The sequence below is a fragment of the Hyposmocoma kahamanoa genome, unplaced genomic scaffold, assembly GCF_003589595.1.
Source record: "Hyposmocoma kahamanoa isolate Upper Pololo Valley unplaced genomic scaffold, ASM358959v1 182, whole genome shotgun sequence".
Lineage (NCBI taxonomy): Eukaryota > Metazoa > Arthropoda > Insecta > Lepidoptera > Cosmopterigidae > Hyposmocoma > Hyposmocoma kahamanoa.
Window position 1 is genome coordinate 2,204,400 of NW_020653713.1, and position 19,231 is coordinate 2,223,630.

A 19,231-nucleotide genomic window follows, 5' to 3' on the forward strand; every position below is an offset into this window, starting at 1 on the left:
CAATCGGATAAAGTAGGTACATCCTATCGTGTGACACATTAGCACATTCTTTAGGTAATATCCTTCAGTGTATCGTTTATTTTTTGTAAGACCGTTAATACCTAAGACATTTGATCTAGTGAAACAGTTTTCCCCTCTATCTCCCCCGGCGACGCGCCTTAACACTGACAAATGTCCGCCGTCATGGGATTTTAAATTGACAAGCAACTATTCTCCTACTTCACTAATTCTCGTAGGTATGTACTATGCGAACGCGTTATTTAAATTGAGGTCAATATATTACTACGTACCTAATTTCCGCTTACTTATCAAGAAGTGAACGTATTCGTTCTAATTGATTGCCCAATATGTCAGCCCAAATTGAAGGTATCGCCTATTCTATTACTGAACTGCCTTTACTTACTGGTTCCTAATTGAGATTGGTTATGTAAAACTTGCGTATATACTTACTTCTTATTAAGCAATAAGTGTGGGAATTATCCCTACTTTTTAAAGAAGGATGGCGACATCCCGTGTTTTTGTGAACCATTGTTTATGCACGACGACGACGTGCAACAAAGATACCTATCGATACTTGTGATTCATTATCAAAGCATCACAAAAGCTAATTGAGTACAGCCTGTAGAAGCTGGGGTTATAAAGTTGATATAGGTTATGTTTATTACATTGTCCTGTATTTCGATTCAGATGTTTGTTCGTAGTAGCAGAAAACTACACGTTTTCAGTTTTTTCCCAACAATAATAAAGAACTTGCTGAATATTCCCAAATCTGCCAAACTCTGCCACATTTAATAAAACGTTAACATGTTCTGCCGCAATGAAAATGTATAAAAATTAAATCTGACAGAAATCTGCCACAAATGGTCACACTGTTCTCAACCTCAACGTGACTTTGACATTGGCAAACTTAAACATCAACAACAACAAAATTAAAATTTTTTGTCACATTGTGTTTTATTTTTTAATGTATATCATTGCTGTTCAATTGATTATTTGATTAGATATTATAATATTATATATTATATTATGTTCTTGCATTTGTTCTAAAATAGATTGCTTACAATTTCTTTATTCCGGACTTCTAAAAATATACAAAAATATATCGATAAGTACGCATAAACTAAAACGCAAAATTATAGTGGTAAAGTCCATGAACGGCTCTGCGTCAATTTTATAATTATTATGTCAGATTTCGCCATCCTTCTTTTATCTTAATATTAACTTGGACATACAGAATTGAAGTTTTTTTCAGATTAAATTTGTTGATTTTTTTTTTCAGTACTGGGTGTTCATTGTTGGTGAGTATCGATTACTGGTTAGTTAACTATTGGATTTTTCGTGTTCATTACTGGAGATTTAAAGAAATTCAAGTTCAGATTTTTTTAGTGATAACTACAATAGCTTTTTTTATGAAACGTAACACAACATAATCTACCTTGAGGATTATATCTGTCAAGTAAACTAATTACTATCGATATATGTTCCATCCAAACATAAAAGTTATTTCAAATTTAAAGACATATGTCCCTTAAAATATCGATAATAGGTGCCATCACTATTGGAAGCTGTCACTTCGCCATTTTGTTAGTTTTTTTTTTGTATCCAGTGATCTTTGATTGGCAGGGCGCCGATATTATGCACTTAAATTTCGGTAGGTTCAAGCCTATGACTAGACTAAATCGCTTTAAATTGGTCTTACTAAAGTTCGTGAGATTGAAACAAATACATATTAAAACAATGAGACGAAGAGAAGCGACGTAATTGATAATGAACAAATCAATACAATTACATCAATGAACAATATGTAATAGAAAACAACGCAAAAACAAACATTTATTGACAATGGACAACGCGTAACATTCACATAGTTCTCGAAGAAAATTGAAAACGAGTGCAATTTTGAACTATATCGAAATCAACAGAGCCACAAGTCCCTTTCCATTCCTATTTGATAATTTAACTCTAATAACTAGTTTGAAAAGGAAACGCGTGTTTAAAACGGTCTACTTCTTGCTACCAGTATAAATAATGTCAGGTAATTTAAAAGATCGTCTTCACAATGCGTACAAACCAGAAACAGACAGAAATAAACACGAATAAATCTTTATCATCATAGTATAGAATGAAGAATATTTGTTGACAATTTCATAACAGTCAGTTGAAAATATTGTGAACGGTCTAACCATATTAGGGATCGACCACACATATTAACCTTGAATCGGTTTTAACCGGTCAGAACAAGCCCATGCAAAAAGGGCGAAGAAGATATTTCAATTCCGATTTAGGAACTTGGCATGGACATAAAAGCTTTTGCTGACGGGATCAATGCGATTCCGTGTAGATAAAATATGGTGGATCCCTTGGTCTTGCAGTCTTCCTGGCGCAAATACTTATAGCTCACGAAACAATAGGCACAATAATAATAATAAGAGTTTAGGCATTTATTTGGTCTGTGGTTTAGACCATAGTTTGACACGCAGACCCAATGCGGGTTGACAACTTAAGACGATTTCCAAGGATTGTGAAGAAGATCGCAATGTTTTCCTTCAACGTTAACGAGAAATATTGATAGTAAACTTTCATAAAAACACAAAATGTAGACAACAAATTAATAAAATTTATGTTTTGTTGATTTAATGCCGTAATGGAGTGACTCTGATGGATAAATTACGGAACAGTGTGATAAGAGAGCGTTGCGGCGGGAAAAAAGATGTAGTGACAAAGATAGAGAAAGGGATGCTTAGATGGCTTGGACATGTAGAGAGAATGAATGAAAAAAGATCGACGAAACAGATTTATAAGGCGAGGATGAACGGGCAAGTTGGTATGGGCCGACCAAGGCGCACTTACCATAACCAAATTGAGGCCATCCTAAAGAAGGGCCAGATCAAGAGTACCCGATTAACCGACGAGCGTGTATGAAATCACTGATGCATTTTGATGAAGCGAAAGATATTTGTCAGGACCGTAGCAAGTGGAAAACTGTTGTCTCTTCCTACCCCGATAGGAAAAAGGCGTGAGGTAAGCGTATGTATGTATGTATTTTAAAATGGTGCAAGGAAAAAGAAGCTTATTAAAGACAATAGAGAACCGAAGGGGAAAGATGTTTAGGCATCTGATACGTTACGACAATTTTCTTAAAAGCATTATAGAAGGAAGATCAAAGGAAAGAGAGGCAGAGGACGACCGAGATGAAATTATTTAGATCAGACAAAAGACAAGTTATGTCGTGTAGTATCAGGAAATCAAAGTTAGGGCGCTGAACAAAGATGATTGACGATTGCTTCACCGTCAAAAGCGTGGCTCTTAAATAAGAAGAAGGAAGATTGCAAAGAATAAGTTTCGTACTGTATTACAGCAATATAAACCGATTTCGTTACTTACACCAAGTTTTATTGGTGTTTTTCTTGGATTTTATGATGTTTTGATCAATGCTGGTGGCAAAGTATAATTGAGTGTAAATGTTCTCGCTTTTCTGATGAAATCGGAAGATTAGTACCAACTAACCGCAATAAATTATCTAAAGCGCATTCGTGCGAAGCCCGAATGCCTAAATTTGCAGAAAAAGGTCACGATTTTCATCGCTCTTGTAGGAATTCAAAAACAGTTTTCTAAGCCTTAACCATAAGGTTCAAAGCACCTTATTTTATATGTCAGATTAGAGTTAGGACTATTAAAATATGTAGTAGAAACAGTGACTTAACTTGCATTTGTAAAATTTACAGTTAGGTCTATACCCAGCAGTGGATGAAGCCGGACTGTGGATGACGAAATCTGTTGTGTTTCACAGGAAATACTATTTTGAAAAATCAAAGTCTCGAATGCGTGCCATTATTACTTAACCGATTGCACTATAACTTCTGCGTCGTTGTAAAAATTTTAATATTAGATCCCACTGCTGTGCTGAGCCTCCTCTAAAGAGAAGGCTAAAGCCGTCTTTTGCTGAGTTAAAAGACAGTTTTTTCTTTCAATGGCATTTCAAAGTTAATAATCTATGTTGAGTGCCACAAGACCGTAAACCTACGCTAGTACTACGGGCAGTTTTTAACTTTGGCCCAGAAAACAGCTGAATAAACTGTTTTTGTTTGTCTGTCTGTAGCTACACTGCTAAACATGTTACGAAACGAATGTAATCGCTATATAACGTTCAAATAATTCGTTCAATAAATTAAAATGGATTAAAATTTACTGTCTTGCTGCAACTCAAAAATGATGGCAAACTAAAAATTACTATCCTAGAATTGGTTCCCTCCCTTTTTCATCATCAGGAGATTCGACGTAGACTTGGATAACGCTTCCACATATATATTGGAGTGGGATTCCCTGCCTGCAGATTCATTCCCTGACCGTGATAACCGAATACTTTTGCATGCTCCATCGTCGACCTTGTCATCGCTTTCCATCAGGTGAAATGCGAAGGCAACAATCATAGATCCTTTATAGCTACCTACCCTACCCTATACAACATCTTCATGTTCAAATAGGCTTGCCAGATGGCCGGGAAATCCGGGATTGTCCCGGAAGTTTTCGTCTTGTTCCATGTCCAGTAATTAGACTTTATTGTCCCGGATTCCAAACACTTGGAAGTTGTTTTTACAAACTTTTTAAACTCGGTTCATAAAAGAAGTCCCCCAGAAGCAGCGCTCGCTGTAATTGTGCGAAGGAATCTCGAAATATTGAATGAGCGAATGACGTAAAATTTTTATAGGTACTCAATGAGTATTAAAAACTCCCAAAAAATAGTAGAAAACAATGTTACGGCCACGTTAAATTACATAGATGACCATGTGCCAAATTAGTTCTTGTGGTACACGGCCCGTCTCCCTTATCCTTGCAGAATTGTCCCGGAAATGATAAGTCACTATCTGGCAACCCTATTTTCAAACCAATTCATAAGCAACTGATAAGCCTACACAAAAAACTAGAAAAGTGAGTTCTAGTTAAGAAAGCGTTCAATCATTCTCTAATAGCTGAATAGAGATGCTCTAAAACATCAAACGTCTATCACAAGTCGTTTTACAGTAAATTTTAGTTATAAAATGGTAGATAAAAGTTATGAAACAAAGTCATTTATCTCCTGAACTACTTGAATAAGATAAACAACAAGCTGGAAAACTATTTGATTACAACCGGCCGTAGCCTTTATTAGTATTGTGATAAGGGTTACTTACGGCTTATTTCCATGGCCAGGGTATTCGTTACGAAGACACCCATCATTCAAATCACAGTGTTAAAAAATCTGTCGTTTTGTTAAATATCTTCTTCGGCGAAGTTTATGATCCGTAACAGTTATTGATCAAAGTCCAAAATGTATTTTATATTTTATTTCATTTTCATTTTTCTGAATAAATACTTCACGTGAAACGAAATCGCATTAAAAAGTCGTAACCTCTTAATGAAGGGTTGTGAAGCCTCACAGAATCACTCACTTCCTTTTAACTTAATTATGGATCACTCACATATTTAAACATTTCACATTCCAACTTTGATTTGTTTTTTAACGAACGCAATTTACTATTTTAATTTTGTCAAATTCACCAAGCAACCAGTGCCCGTAATGTTTTCCTTTTTTAAATATCAATAAAGGCGGGCACGCACAACCGGCCTGCCGCGCAATCGAACGATTACTGTTGAGTGTTGTGGCAAGACGAGATTGCATGCTTGGATTTGACGAGCGATGCTCAAACTTTAAGGTTTTAAGATATATTCTCATGCATTTATAGTAACTATGTATTTTATTCCTGTTGTACTTACGTTTTACTTCGTTAGATGCAATATTGAGTTAGATGATGATTGGTCTTTGTAAATACTTCATAAACATTGACTTACAAATAAATGGACGACGGGTCTAATACAAAAATCACGAAAAAATGTCCCAAGTCAACCTATTTAAACGTAGTGACATTTAAAGGAATATGAAAAAGCTAAAACGTTGAATTTAAATTGTAATGTCACCGCAGTACTGTCTAATTTTGCTTGCTTCGCTGTCAGTCGAACAAACGAAGACTAGAGCGTGAATGACGCTCTGTATGCGATTTTAACGCCCTATAAGTTCGGACACTTTTTAGCGCGGACCCGACGTCCATATAATTGTAAGTCAATGTTCATAAATGACAAATTTTAAATATCTACAGGAATATTAGAATTGAAGTATTCAAATGCGTCTAAAATTAATTTGTGACTTTGTGAAGACGACTGTCGAGAACAGCAAATATTTTTAACCAACTTCAAAGAAAGGAGGCTCTCAATTCGACTGTATGTTTTATTGGTTAGTATGTTACGCGATAACTCCATTTGTAAACCGATTTTGATGATTCTTTTTTTTGTTGGAAAGAGGGTACCTCAGGAGTGATCCCATTTAAATTTGAAGAAAATATTCCACTTCTAAGGGTGGCAAACTAGGGGATGAATGACTTTTGAGGTCTGTTTTTTTAGTACTCTGTACAGAAATTATGTTCCTCGTATTATGTCTAGCGCTATTGTTTTATATAAAAAAAAACCTATAATATACTACTTAATGCCAATAACAGATCCGCTGTGCCAATACAACACTATTTTCACTTCCGAAAATTCATCTTTAAGAACCTTATACACATTTTAGATAATTTAACAATTCTACTAACTATACATACAATAACTATGTAATTGAATTAGAATCTGTAAGTACGTGTCTAACATAAGAATCTTCATAATAAAGAGTTATTAAAACTAAAACTACTAAAAAATAATCATTTATTTCATAGGTAGAATTTTTACACTTGAAAACGTCATTTTTAAGATACTTTTTAAACTAAGTACTGCTCGTTCACTACGCTGAGGTCCCTGAGAAGAACGAGCAAGAAACTCTAGGAATTGCTCTTTTCAAATAAACTTAAATACTATGGAATACACTTTGAATCATAATTGTGTGGAATCTAGACTCTTATTGTCTTTCCATATTTCTTTATTAAATACATACTCTTCAATTTTGTAACATGAGTTTTCAATTAAAATACTTTTAATGTAAGTTTTAAACTTAGGAAATGGTAATCTTAATATATGCTCCGGAATCTTATAGTAAAATCGTATACAGTTCCCCATAAAAGAATCGTTTACCTTAGTTAAACGAAAACGTGGTACCATGAGTTTGGACTTAGTTCTAAGGTTAATATTATGGATATCTTCTTTCTTATTGAAATTATATATATTTTTACGGGCATACAAAATATTTGAGTAAATGTTCTGTGATGTCATACCAGTCTTATTAAACTTTTCTCTGAGAGAAATCCGATATATTTATGTCTCTTATTTTATTGTTGCATGAACAAAATAACATTATAGATAAGAAAAAAGAATTATATTATGTATACTGATCTGGAAGTTGTCGAACCACAGAACTATAGGCCAGTTTCTTTGACGTGCGCGTGAGTCAGTAACTTGCTCTTATTGCCATTCTCCACTACCATTGCGGCCCACAATGGGCACGGTCCTTTTTTTTTGCTTGCTAACATTTGTATTCTTTAGACACGTTTTCAATAAAATTTAAATTTCGTTCTTTTCAGCTAACTATTATCAAAAAACAAATTTCAATTATTTTTTTTGAGGCTCCAAGATGTCGTAAACTTTAGTTTAGTACATATAATCTCAGTACAGAGTACTAAAAAAACCGACCTCAAAAGTACTTGGAATTTTATCATCTATTTGCCAAGTTTTATTGAAATATCCCCTAGTTCGCCACTATATAGGACTTGACACTGCAGATAATAAAAAATCGGTTCTCACTACTCAAAGTATATTGAGAGAGAAAAACGACTTGAACTGGAGAATAGCAAAACCAACCATTAAAATAATTACTCCTTAAGTAAAATTTAGGCGCTATTTACAAAAATGAATGTTCATGCGTGATCAGACCCTGACCGTGACCCTTAGAGGTGGATGACTTTCTTCAAAATGAAATGGGTCCACTATGGAGATACCCTCTTTCCAACAAAAAAGAATCGTGAAAATCGGTTCACAAATACCGGAGTTATCGCGTAACATACGTACAAAAAAAAACATACAATTGAATTGAGAACCTCCTCCTTTTTTGAAGTCGGTTAAAAATGACATTTCAAGTTAATGTAACTGCCTCAGTGGCCGAACAGTTACCGTGCTGGACTGCCACGTAGAGTTCTCGGGTTCGTTTCCCGGGCCGGAAGAAATATTTATATGGCCTACATCTATTTATCTCGTGAGTTTGGGCGTAATTTGTGGTTGTCTATCTTTGAGTCCATGGCACCCGCGATACAGGATTTCCCTGGTGCGGGGCTATAAGTCTGTGCGTTATTATTATTATCTTTATTTTTCTCAGCTTGTTAGCTGGTTTGAACCACACTTACGGTCCGAAATCAAACAAATGCAGTATGGCGTGTATACATGTGAAGGGTGTGTGGTAATAATAAGTAATAATTATTATTATTAAGTTTATTTAACTTATGGAATATTAATGATTATTTGAGTATGAGTATAGGCAATGTGAATTCTTTTTTATATATAAAATGTAGATGCGCATTTGATCTCCATCTCACCTGATGGAACGTGACGATGAGGTCGACGATGGAGCATGCGCACCTAAACAATTCATTTTCTCCTTGAAAAGGCCCAAGTTATAACGTTCAGGGAACAAGTCTGCAGGCAGGGAATTCCACTCCATAGCCGTTCGCCATATAAACGTAAAAGCGTAACGCTTCGTGCGAATCTTTGGAATATCCACAACATAAGGAATTCTGTACAAATGACAGCTTTGTGTAGTATGAGATGTTATTCCTAAAGATAGAACGAAGAATAGCTGTGCTAAGAGAACATTGTGTTGTGTAAGGGCGGAAGATAACAAGGTGTGAAAGATGATATTATAGTATAGTTACCGTGGTATACAGAAAAAGGAATGCTTAAACCGTTTGGTCACGTAGTTAAGAATGGATGTCAGTAGGGATCTAAGTTTATAGAGCAATTCTAGTTGATAACATGGGGAAAGGTCGACCTTGGCAAATACTTCAACCGGATTGAGGATGTTCTTAAATAGTGATGCGAGGGAAGGAAATTAAAGAATTATGCCAGGAACGTAGCAAGCGAAGTTACGTCTTGACCTACACCATTAGGAGATATACTATGTGACAGAGTTTATAGCCAGATTATATCCGGATCATAAAGATGTACGGTGTTCCATACACTTATAAATAATAGTATGACAACTTTTAAAAATGTTTATTATCTCTGATTTACAACTAATAATGATACATTTGAAATGTGTGAAATGACGTACATTGCGCGATGCCTGATTGTGAATTATAATGCTGCACAAACACAATGTACGGTATTGCACCGTACAGTGTGTAATATATAATCTAAATTCGGGAAAATCCCATGAACCCCCATACAAAAGTACGCAGTCAGAAATGAAAACTTAGGGCTCATTGAAAACCAGCGCCACAGTCAATTGCGGCTGTGGCATATGCTGAATGAAGTCCTTTTGCATACGCCATAACCGCACACTCATGTGCAACAGTACAACATTTCGACCCCTCCTACGTAAAGTATCGCATGTCGAAATTGCCAAGTTTACAAGGGTTTTAAAGTTTTGAATTCACTGAAATGTGCGTAACACGTGACTAGCATTTCTCAGTTTTATTCGGCAAAGCTCGTTACGCACATAGAGTATTATAAAATCCTAGATATCGGTTAGATGAACAACCACAATTTATTTTATAATCATAATCGCTCCCCTGTAAACTTGGCAATTTCGACGTCCGATACTTTACGTAGGAGGGGTCGATTTGTAGTTGTTATATTTAGTATTTTTCTGTTTTGCTCTTTGTCTGTTATTGTCTTATTTATTTTATTTTAATTTGTTAATTACGTCTTTATGTTTTGTTTTGCTTGTCTAAGTGGTATCAATATTTCTTTTTTGTATCTATGTGTTGTGGCGTTGCAACAAATGTCTATTCTATTCTATTCTAAAAGAATTCTTTTCCTTACAATTCTTGTTATTATAAGTACGTATGCCTACGTTAAAATATTGTCCGACCTTTTTATTACAGTTTGTATAATGAATTACGTCAAGTCCAGATTCAATTTCAAAATACCTTTGTTTCATTGGCAAGCAAAATTAAACTTGAAATTGTCAAAATGCTTGAACATTGCTGCTCGACTTTTAAAGCGAATTCCTTGCGAAAAATGAATAAGAAACCTTAAAGGTCTCTTACAGCAGAATATTGGCCATCAAGAACAGATCGATTTTCCCGGCGACCTAGAACCATTTCATCTTAGAGGCAGACGGTTTGGCGCCGTTTTCTCACTAACCTATTTTATAGGTTCTGATACAAATATACTGTTTAACATGGTTGTAAAACAATCAATTTAATATGAGATATTTAGCCGCAAATAATAACGCCAAGGCATTTTTTTTTATTCATTAAAGAACAGAACACTCATTCATTAAGATTTAGATTCATTTATTTCTCAAATAAAACATTACAGTATAAATTGTACTACATGTCAAAGTGCAAGAAATTATATTGAGATCGTCAGAAAAAAATGAATTCTAAGAAAAATATACAATAATTAGAAAATTGACAATTCATTATATAATATTGTTGTCATTAAATTACATATCAAATATCATTCTCCATCAAGGATCGTCATAAGTTGATAACAATTATACAAAGTATGTCAATGCGGTAAAAATTAGAATAAAAATAGAAAATGCTCAACATCGTTAGAATTTTAAGTCTTAAATTCATTTACAGAGTACAAAGGATTTTTCAATAAAAGGTCTGTCAGCCGGCGCCCAAATGTTTCGTCAGACGCCTCAAGTCTGATAGTAGCGGGTAAACGCTCATAGTAAGTAGGTTCGATGACACGCGGGTTTTTCTCTGCAAGTGCCATGCGTCGGGGGACTGTTCTCAAATGACCGGTACGGCGAAGTGGGATGCCAGAAACATTTACAGTACCAAATGAAGAAAGATTATTTCTAACGCACATTATAATTTCGAGTGCGTCATTTGCGTTGCACTACAAAGAGATTTCTGCAGGAATGTCTGTGTTTTACCCCAACCAATACGCGTACGGCACGTTTTTGCATTAGCATGACTCTATTGGCATCCGTGGAGTTACCCCATATGAGTGAACCGTACGACATCAGCGAGTGGAAATGTGCAAAATAAACCTGTCTTAATGCAGAATCAGAAATGAGCAATTTCAGTTTACGCAACGCAAAGACTGCACCACACAGTCTGTCAACACGGCACTTCCAGTTAAGGTTCGAGTCCAGAGTGAAGCCAAGGAACCTACTCTCATTGCATATCGGCATCGGACTGCTTGCTACACACGGAAGAACTGTGAGATTTCGACCCGAGAAAACCATGATGATGGATTTAGTGATATTCAACAGCAACCTATTCGATGAAAACCACCTCTGGATATGTTCACACGCTTCATTGAATCTGTCTCCCAGCTAATCGTACGTGCGCGCGCTAACTATGACTGTTGTGTCATCTGAAAACAGTACGGAGAGGCCGGCTGTGATGGCAGTGTTAAAGCCATTTATATATAATAGAAATAGCGTGTTTCCTAAGGCAGACCCTTGGGGAACTCCTAAGTTCACACTACCAGCAACGGACTCCAGTCTTTTACCGTTCGACGATAATTTTACCACTTGCCTCCGATCCGATAATAACGAGGTGAGAAGTTTGTGGCTCTTAATGATGTAACGTATCCAACATTAGTTCATGATTAATCACAGCAAAGGCCTTGGACAAGTCACAAAATATGCCTGCCATTTGATACTTCTCATCCAGACCGGTAATTAAGCAGTCAAATTTTATGTTCCGCGGTAATTGTAGACATCTTCTGCCGGTATGCACATTGCCTATCCGTCAACAATTCATTGTCCTCAAGGTGGCCCATTATGTGGGAAGATAGGATAGATTCCAGAATTTTAGATATAGTGGGAACAATCTTTATTGGTCTGTAATTGTTCACATCACACTTGTCACCCTTCACCTTGAAGACAGGACACACCTTGGTACTCTTGAGCACAATCGGGCTGCACACCGGTTTCAAAGATAATATTAAATAATACTACTAAAATGTCTGAGATAAATGGCCATTTAAATAACAATATATTTAGTGATATGTCATATTTGTCAACAGTTGAATGAAATGTGTTATAATACTGAGCTTCTAATTTCAAATGTGAATAAATAAAATAATAACAATAAAAACTAGCAAAGTAATTCATTATTTATTTATTTGCTTATTGACAAATAATTAAAAAACTCAAAACGTAAAAAAACTTAAACTAAAAACAAATTTGGGTAAAAACTATAACTACAAAATCCCGCCGATTTGTTTCTGAAACTTTCACAAAGTAATTCATGCGCCATTGAAGACTTTTTATTAATTCTAATTTCGGTTACGAACACGAAGACAAAGGAATTTAATATCAGGCAATCCCAATGCCTAATTTTCCTTAATTAAAATGTTGTATAAGTCTATTTGTTTATTAATAACTTGTCGCGACAATAGCTGTTACTAATTTCGTAATTTTGAAAAGTGACAACACTAGCCGTAGGGCATAATGTGAACGTAAATTGCAATTCGGACGGAAATATGTTATTTATAAAGTCGTTGTCGTTGAGTTTTAAATTCAATGTCGTAATATTTTTTAAATAAGTAATACCACGTGACGGAGCTAACATGTCGTGAGTTTGGTGGTAAGCAACACGCCTACCTATAATAGTGGCAGTGCCACTCAGAACTTTAGATCGCAAAGTTTTAAATAGAAATGATCGTTTTTTGTCAACATTGTAAATTATGTTTATTAATACTGCAAGAGGTGACAAATTAAAAAATAATTTTATCACGGTCAATAAAATTATAATATATCGCTGCTTCACAAAAATATGGGCCCAAACAAAAGTTTGTATTTAGAATATACTTTTCATTTTATTTCATTGATTAAAATAATCACGTAACATTATTGAGCCAGTATATCATCAGTGTTGTGCGTAAGCGACATTGTGAAGATTTTTCAGAGAAAATGTTTTACTTTCTAACAACTGTTTTAAAATATTTAAATCCGAAAATTTCATTTTATAAATATTTTAAAATAGTAGTTAAAACCAAAAACATGCTCCCGTGAAAATCAAAGAAATATAACGTTCATCGCCTTTACAAGCCAGGCATTTATCGTTTTTTTTTTTAAGTATATTCCTAATCAATTTGTTGTTTTTGAGATAGTACGCTATTCTAGAAAGCCATCGATATGTGACTATCATACATTAAACTAAATTAAACAGTAATTAGATGCGTACTTTTTGTTATGTACATACAATGGCCGGAAAAATGTGTTCCACATAATTATATAGATATAGCTACAAGGAGCGACATAGAGTTGTTAAAACCACCAAATGGATTTCCGAATGAATGAAACTCCTTTTTATTCTATTTATGAAGATAAATAGCCGTACATGGGTAGGGCCGTCAAAAATGTAAAAAATGTATAAAAAGGATTAAAATAATCTAGTGGTTCGAATTTATGAACATCTGTTATCTGTGTTTTTTAATTCAAATAAAATATTTTTAAAGCGCGATCACAGCGATTGTCATGCAAACTAAAATATCCTAAAATTCGCCTCGTGAATAAAATTTTAAATTAATATTTTTCCTTAAGTTGTACTAGCAAATGTCGCCGTTCCGTCAGTGTGACCGTCAACATGCGGTATCTAAAGCTAAGGAGCGGCGGAGAGTTTTCATTCTCGTTAAATTTTTATTCTGTTTTGGTAAAAGCTTACCTACTACATTTTTTACAAGGCATCATGAGAATTACTTTCAAATCCAACTTCGACTTCCTAATAGTTTTGTTCTACGATGCTGTAAAACCATTTCCGAAAACCCGGAATTCGAAACAAAAAAATAATTAATATTTGGTGGTTTTAACAACTCTATGTAGCTATCTATAGATGTATCTATACATATATGTGGAACACCGATCATTGGTTATGTATTTATATTAACTTGTTTTCTTTTTGTTAGCTTGTTATCACTGTAGATCAAACCTTATACAATTTTCGAACGGAATTGCTTAGCCCAAAGTCTATGTACAAGGTGCGGTATAGAGTCACCAGCTTATAAGAACACTGGTCGCTAACGCGGGAAGTATCTTTTCCCTATACATACACATATCTCTAAATCCAAGCTTTCTATTGACTTCTAGATTTGTTTTTATTTAAACATGCTTTGAAGTTAATACACTGCTTTTACGAAGTATATTTCGGGTTCTGAAAAATTATCTAAAAATTGTGTGGCAAAAAAAGAGATGCCAGCGCCATCTATTGATTAACGACGTCCATTTTCCTGCACATACCCTGCAAAATGTAACCTATGGCTTAAACCCAGATGCAAGAAATCTTTATAACTTGAAAAATAAAATGCAATTGTACAGGTAGTGACGAGGCCAAATTTTGAATTTGGACCTGTGACCTGAGATAATGGAGGCATAGGTCCTCATGTTAAGTCTTTTCTTTTTTATTTCATATTATTATGTATGCTTATGAAAACACAATAAACGTGTTAATATCTTTTCTATCAATCTATGATTGTTTAGGCTACATTTATCGTAGAAGTGACGTGCACTATGATTTCCTTCGCTGTATTATGCTTCCAAAATATGGTGAGGATATAAATCTTATTTTACAAACCAGTTTAGTATACAGCTAGAACTCAGTTTGATAGTAAATTAGAAGTATACAGTATAAGTGTGTGATTGCATTGTGTGTCAGTGCGTTGCGAAATTAGATCGTGCACAACTGATCTTTTGATGTCGCAATCGATCTACGTGACACCATTGCTTAGTTACTTCTGGCATTTGCTGCTTTTTGCGAAGCTTACTTCGATGAACAGACTATTGATATTAACCGACAAAACAAAAGACGTACGATAAATGTGTGAACGTCTGTATATTTATTTCAAACAACCCTACACATGACAAAACACATTTTAAAACAAATCAAAAACGCCCTACATAATGTTCAGAGCAAAGATAACGTAGAATTTTTATGCTACAAATTTTCTTTAGGGCGTCCTCACTAAGACCGGTTAGCCTACAGTTACATACATTTCAAAAGTCGTACCTAGTGTTATACAATGACAATACAAAACATTAAATAATAAAAGGAACAACAAATAAATAATTGGAATAAAAATCAAAGATAAATGCTGCGTACAGAAAAAATAAACATAATTTATTTTGGAATGTGTTATAAATGTTCAGTGAATTTATTAATGAAGCAAGTTAGGATATTGTCAGTCTGCAGATTTAGGGAAGATAAGCAATAGGATCTGGAACAAGGAAGAAAGGGTAAACTAGGACAGGAAATTTTTATTTAACCTTCGATGACCACTACGACATAAATGGATCTACCGCTGAAAACCATAAATACAACTTAAAATCTCCAACGTATTTGATGTGTTTATTTGAAAAAATTAAGTTGGTAAACTCAAAGAAAGTACCTACCCTGTCAAGATCCTAGTTTACTACATACACAATACATAACTAAATATTGTATTTATTAATTTTAGTACTTACAATATCTTCTGGAGTAAGGTGTACGCTTCAGCTGTCTCCCGACCTGGATGGACTGAAGCAGCTGTTCGCGAGGAGTTACTTCTAATCGCGGCGGCGGCAGCTTACGTTCCGACGCCTGTGCAAGCAGAGTATTCAGTAAATAACTCAGGTTTAAGTATCTAGTCTGTTCCATGCAGAACATAGGTTTCCCAAAGTTTTTGTCTCCCGTCCACTTAGCGCGTTCCGAATCCGAGACTACACAAATCTAGAAAACTCGAAAAAAAAAACGAAATATCGCTTGTACACTTAAGACCCATTTAGATGGAGAGAGTTTATCGTCTCGAAGATACGATTATCGAAAGAATATAAAAAACTTTCCTCGTCTAAACATACGCGATTATCGACCGTCCACGCGAGCGATAATCGCCTCGCCTTTCAATATTGAACGTCTCCGTGTAAACAGAGCTCGAAAGCAAAAATCGTATTTCGTGTTTCTGTGCCAGCCGTTTCTACCACCAGTGCCATGCGCGAGGGTGTTTTGATTATCACTGCTTTTCTAAGACAAGAATTAATGAAACGAGAACGAAAAAAAAATTTCGGTTAAGATATGTTGTAAAATTTGAAAAAAATATATATATATATTTCTATACAGTGCAATGAACTTAATATTATCAGCAATTCCAAATTTGAATGATTTTTGCGTCATTTCGATATATCCATAGTCAATACCGCAGTAATCACTGAACTCGAATGGCAATTCTCGCACGCAAAACGGTTCGAACCGATTTGTACGATAATCGTATGAACTTGAAAAAATGTCATACGAGATCGTGTTTAGACAAGTCGAAAACTCGTAGGCAAGAATCTCCTTACTACATATTTCTCCGCGTAAACAGTCGAGGAGGCGATTATGTTGCTTGCGAATCTCGTATGATCGTAGGCGAGATTTTAGTTCTTGCCTGAATGTAAACATTATGATACGATAATCTTACGATAATCGCGTACGATTTTTCGTCACGAAGCGTGCGATAAACTCTCTCCATCTAAATGGGCCTTAAGAAATAAAATGATCCCTGTGACATTCCGGACCGTCATTTCTCGGATTCCGAACTGATACGAATGGGACGTAATGCACAAACGCTCTAAGGCAAGATAAAAAACTTTCAACGCCTGACACCACAAAAAATAATTGAAAATACGTATTTTTTATATTAACACAAAAAAACCACAATGAAAAAATTATATGCCTATTGAATTTGCATGTATATGAAATTGCATGCCTATTTTTATACCTATTGATTTGTTAAGCATGTTTCAATAAAAAGTATCAAGATTGTTTACATTTAGTTAAGTACATAAACAAATGGACTATAGTGTAGTTTATATATAGATAATTCAGGTTTTTTTTTTTCCGAGGCCTCTAAAAAAAGACATGAAGTTTCCTACATACATGTCCCGTAGTACTTCGTATAAGACGACAGAAATACTAGCACTTTTGTGTTAAATCTCTTTCCGAATTGAGAGCTCACAACTTAACTTTTTATTATTTATATATACAAATATATAATTTATATTCAGGGATATTTATATAAGATAAAGAAGTATTTTTAAAAATGTTCTATTATTAAAATCATGCATTAAAGAAACTAGTGGAAATAATATCAAATAGCATAAGTACCAAAGCTGTTGCGTAGGTATTTTCAAGCAATCAAAACTTTATGGTGGCGAAAACTAAGCCTATGTTATCCATTTCTCGATATAATAAATCTATAAATAAATGGCGTCTAGGTCGTTATCTTTGTCTCGGGATAATAGTGAGGTTAGTATGCTTTAAAAACGATTGTAATTTCAATAATCTCAATTTCAATATAATTTAATTAGACAGGGTTATTGTCGCCCGAAACAAATGATTTTTATTTTTTTATTTTTTTTTAAAGAAAAAATCCAGGCACTTAATTTGAATTCTATTTACCGTAAAATACGCTTTAAACAACAATAAACATTTACAGTACATACCAGTGTCGTTAATACTTGTAAACTTATTCTTACATTACATACTAAGATAACATAGTGTTGATTATATACGATTATCAAAAAAAATTAGACAATGAGCAAGCACCATTTCGTAAAGAAATAACCCTTATTGAAACCCAGTAACGTTTATTATTGCTACCATCAAAACTCATCGTACCACATCTTATTCTTTAAACAGTTACTATACTACACCAAACAAGCGTTTCCGTAGTTCCGCATTTCAACGTTAGATGGCACTATTTTCAATTATCTGATTTTTACGCACGATTTTGATCTACGGATATATAGCTACAAGAAACACCCACTTCAGACTTCCACTAATTTGTTTAATTCATGATTAGACCATTATTAATCAGTACGTATGTAGATAGATCCTTTTTGTATTAGATGTGTAAGTTCTTACCTTCTTGAGAGGCGGTCTACTTCTAATAAATTCGAGAATCATTGCGTGAGCGTCCTTCTTTACACTGAAAGCAATAACAATACGTTAGTACTCAATCAAAAACGTGTATATACATATATTTGATAAAAATTAAATTTGATTACCTATGAGGTATCGCTCCGTCAACTTTCCTTAACGTATATCTTCTAGACCTGATGTCATCCATTAAAATTTCATATGGAGTCAATTCGTATTCTATAGGAGTTCTTGAATAATTTACTTTCTTTAGTTTAACACCCATGCGTAGTTCTCCAATCACTTGCACCCAAAACCGCGCCTGTGAAAAATTGTAAAGCAAAGACTTCAATAGAATAACATTGCTATTTAACTAACGTCAGGCGCTCTCATAGCATACTTTTATTTCATAGATAAAATATACATGTGGCATGCATAATAAAGTATTTTAATTGTACATAATTCAATTGCTGAGATATATAATAGTTTTAGTTTTATATATACGTTATATAATGGAATAAAATATAATGTAAGACAATGCATACATCTAAATAGAAAGCTGTTGCACAATTCTACCTACTTGTAAAGCTCTCCATATCCGTCGGTTAGACTACAATCGAAAAATTATTTGTTAGATATAGGTACAAGTACATATAACACAGCTGTAACATACGGACATTAATTTATTATTACTATGAATGTAAGTATATATATATAACCATTGACTTACAAATAAATGGACGACGGGTCTAATACAAAAACCACGAAAAAAATGTCCCAAGTCAATATATTCGAAATTTAAATTGTAATGTCATCGCAGTATCGCGCTGTCAGTAGAACAAATGAAGACTGTCGCGCTCTGTATACGATTTTAGCGCCTTACAAGTGCGGACACTTTTTAGCGCGGACCCGACGTCCATATAATTGTAAGTCAATGTATATAACAAATATTTTATGCAAATAGATAAGCAGCTAATATTCATAGTTTATTAATAGGTAAATTAATAATAAAATCAGTTATTAAAATACTTAGACATTTTATAAGTTTTATAGGTTAAGTTTAAGATTGACATTTAAGATTTACTTTTTTTTATTGCGATTTTTTGTGAAACACCGATTTTTTTCTCTAATTGAACGCGTTTTTCTGTGTGTTCGATCTTGAACCCATTAGGTTAAGATCCAAAGATTGATGTTCACTGGACTCTACCACAGTAAGT

The 19,231-nt window shown here is 34.3% G+C and overlaps 1 protein-coding gene across 3 annotated transcripts in view; it reads right to left on the minus strand.

Annotated features, from left to right (window-relative positions):
- LOC113226213 (protein spire) overlaps positions 1 to 19,231 on the minus strand; it is a 284,542-nt gene that overhangs the window by 71,976 nt on the left and 193,335 nt on the right. For all 3 annotated transcript variants that reach the window (XM_026458778.1, XM_026458777.1, XM_026458779.1), the window contains exons 6-8: positions 18,164 to 18,336; positions 18,021 to 18,084; positions 15,605 to 15,719 (exon numbers count right to left, since the gene is read on the minus strand). In XM_026458778.1, the coding sequence (XP_026314563.1) occupies positions 15,605 to 15,719; positions 18,021 to 18,084; positions 18,164 to 18,336 (352 nt within the window). The remainder of the gene's footprint in view (positions 1 to 15,604; positions 15,720 to 18,020; positions 18,085 to 18,163; positions 18,337 to 19,231) is intronic.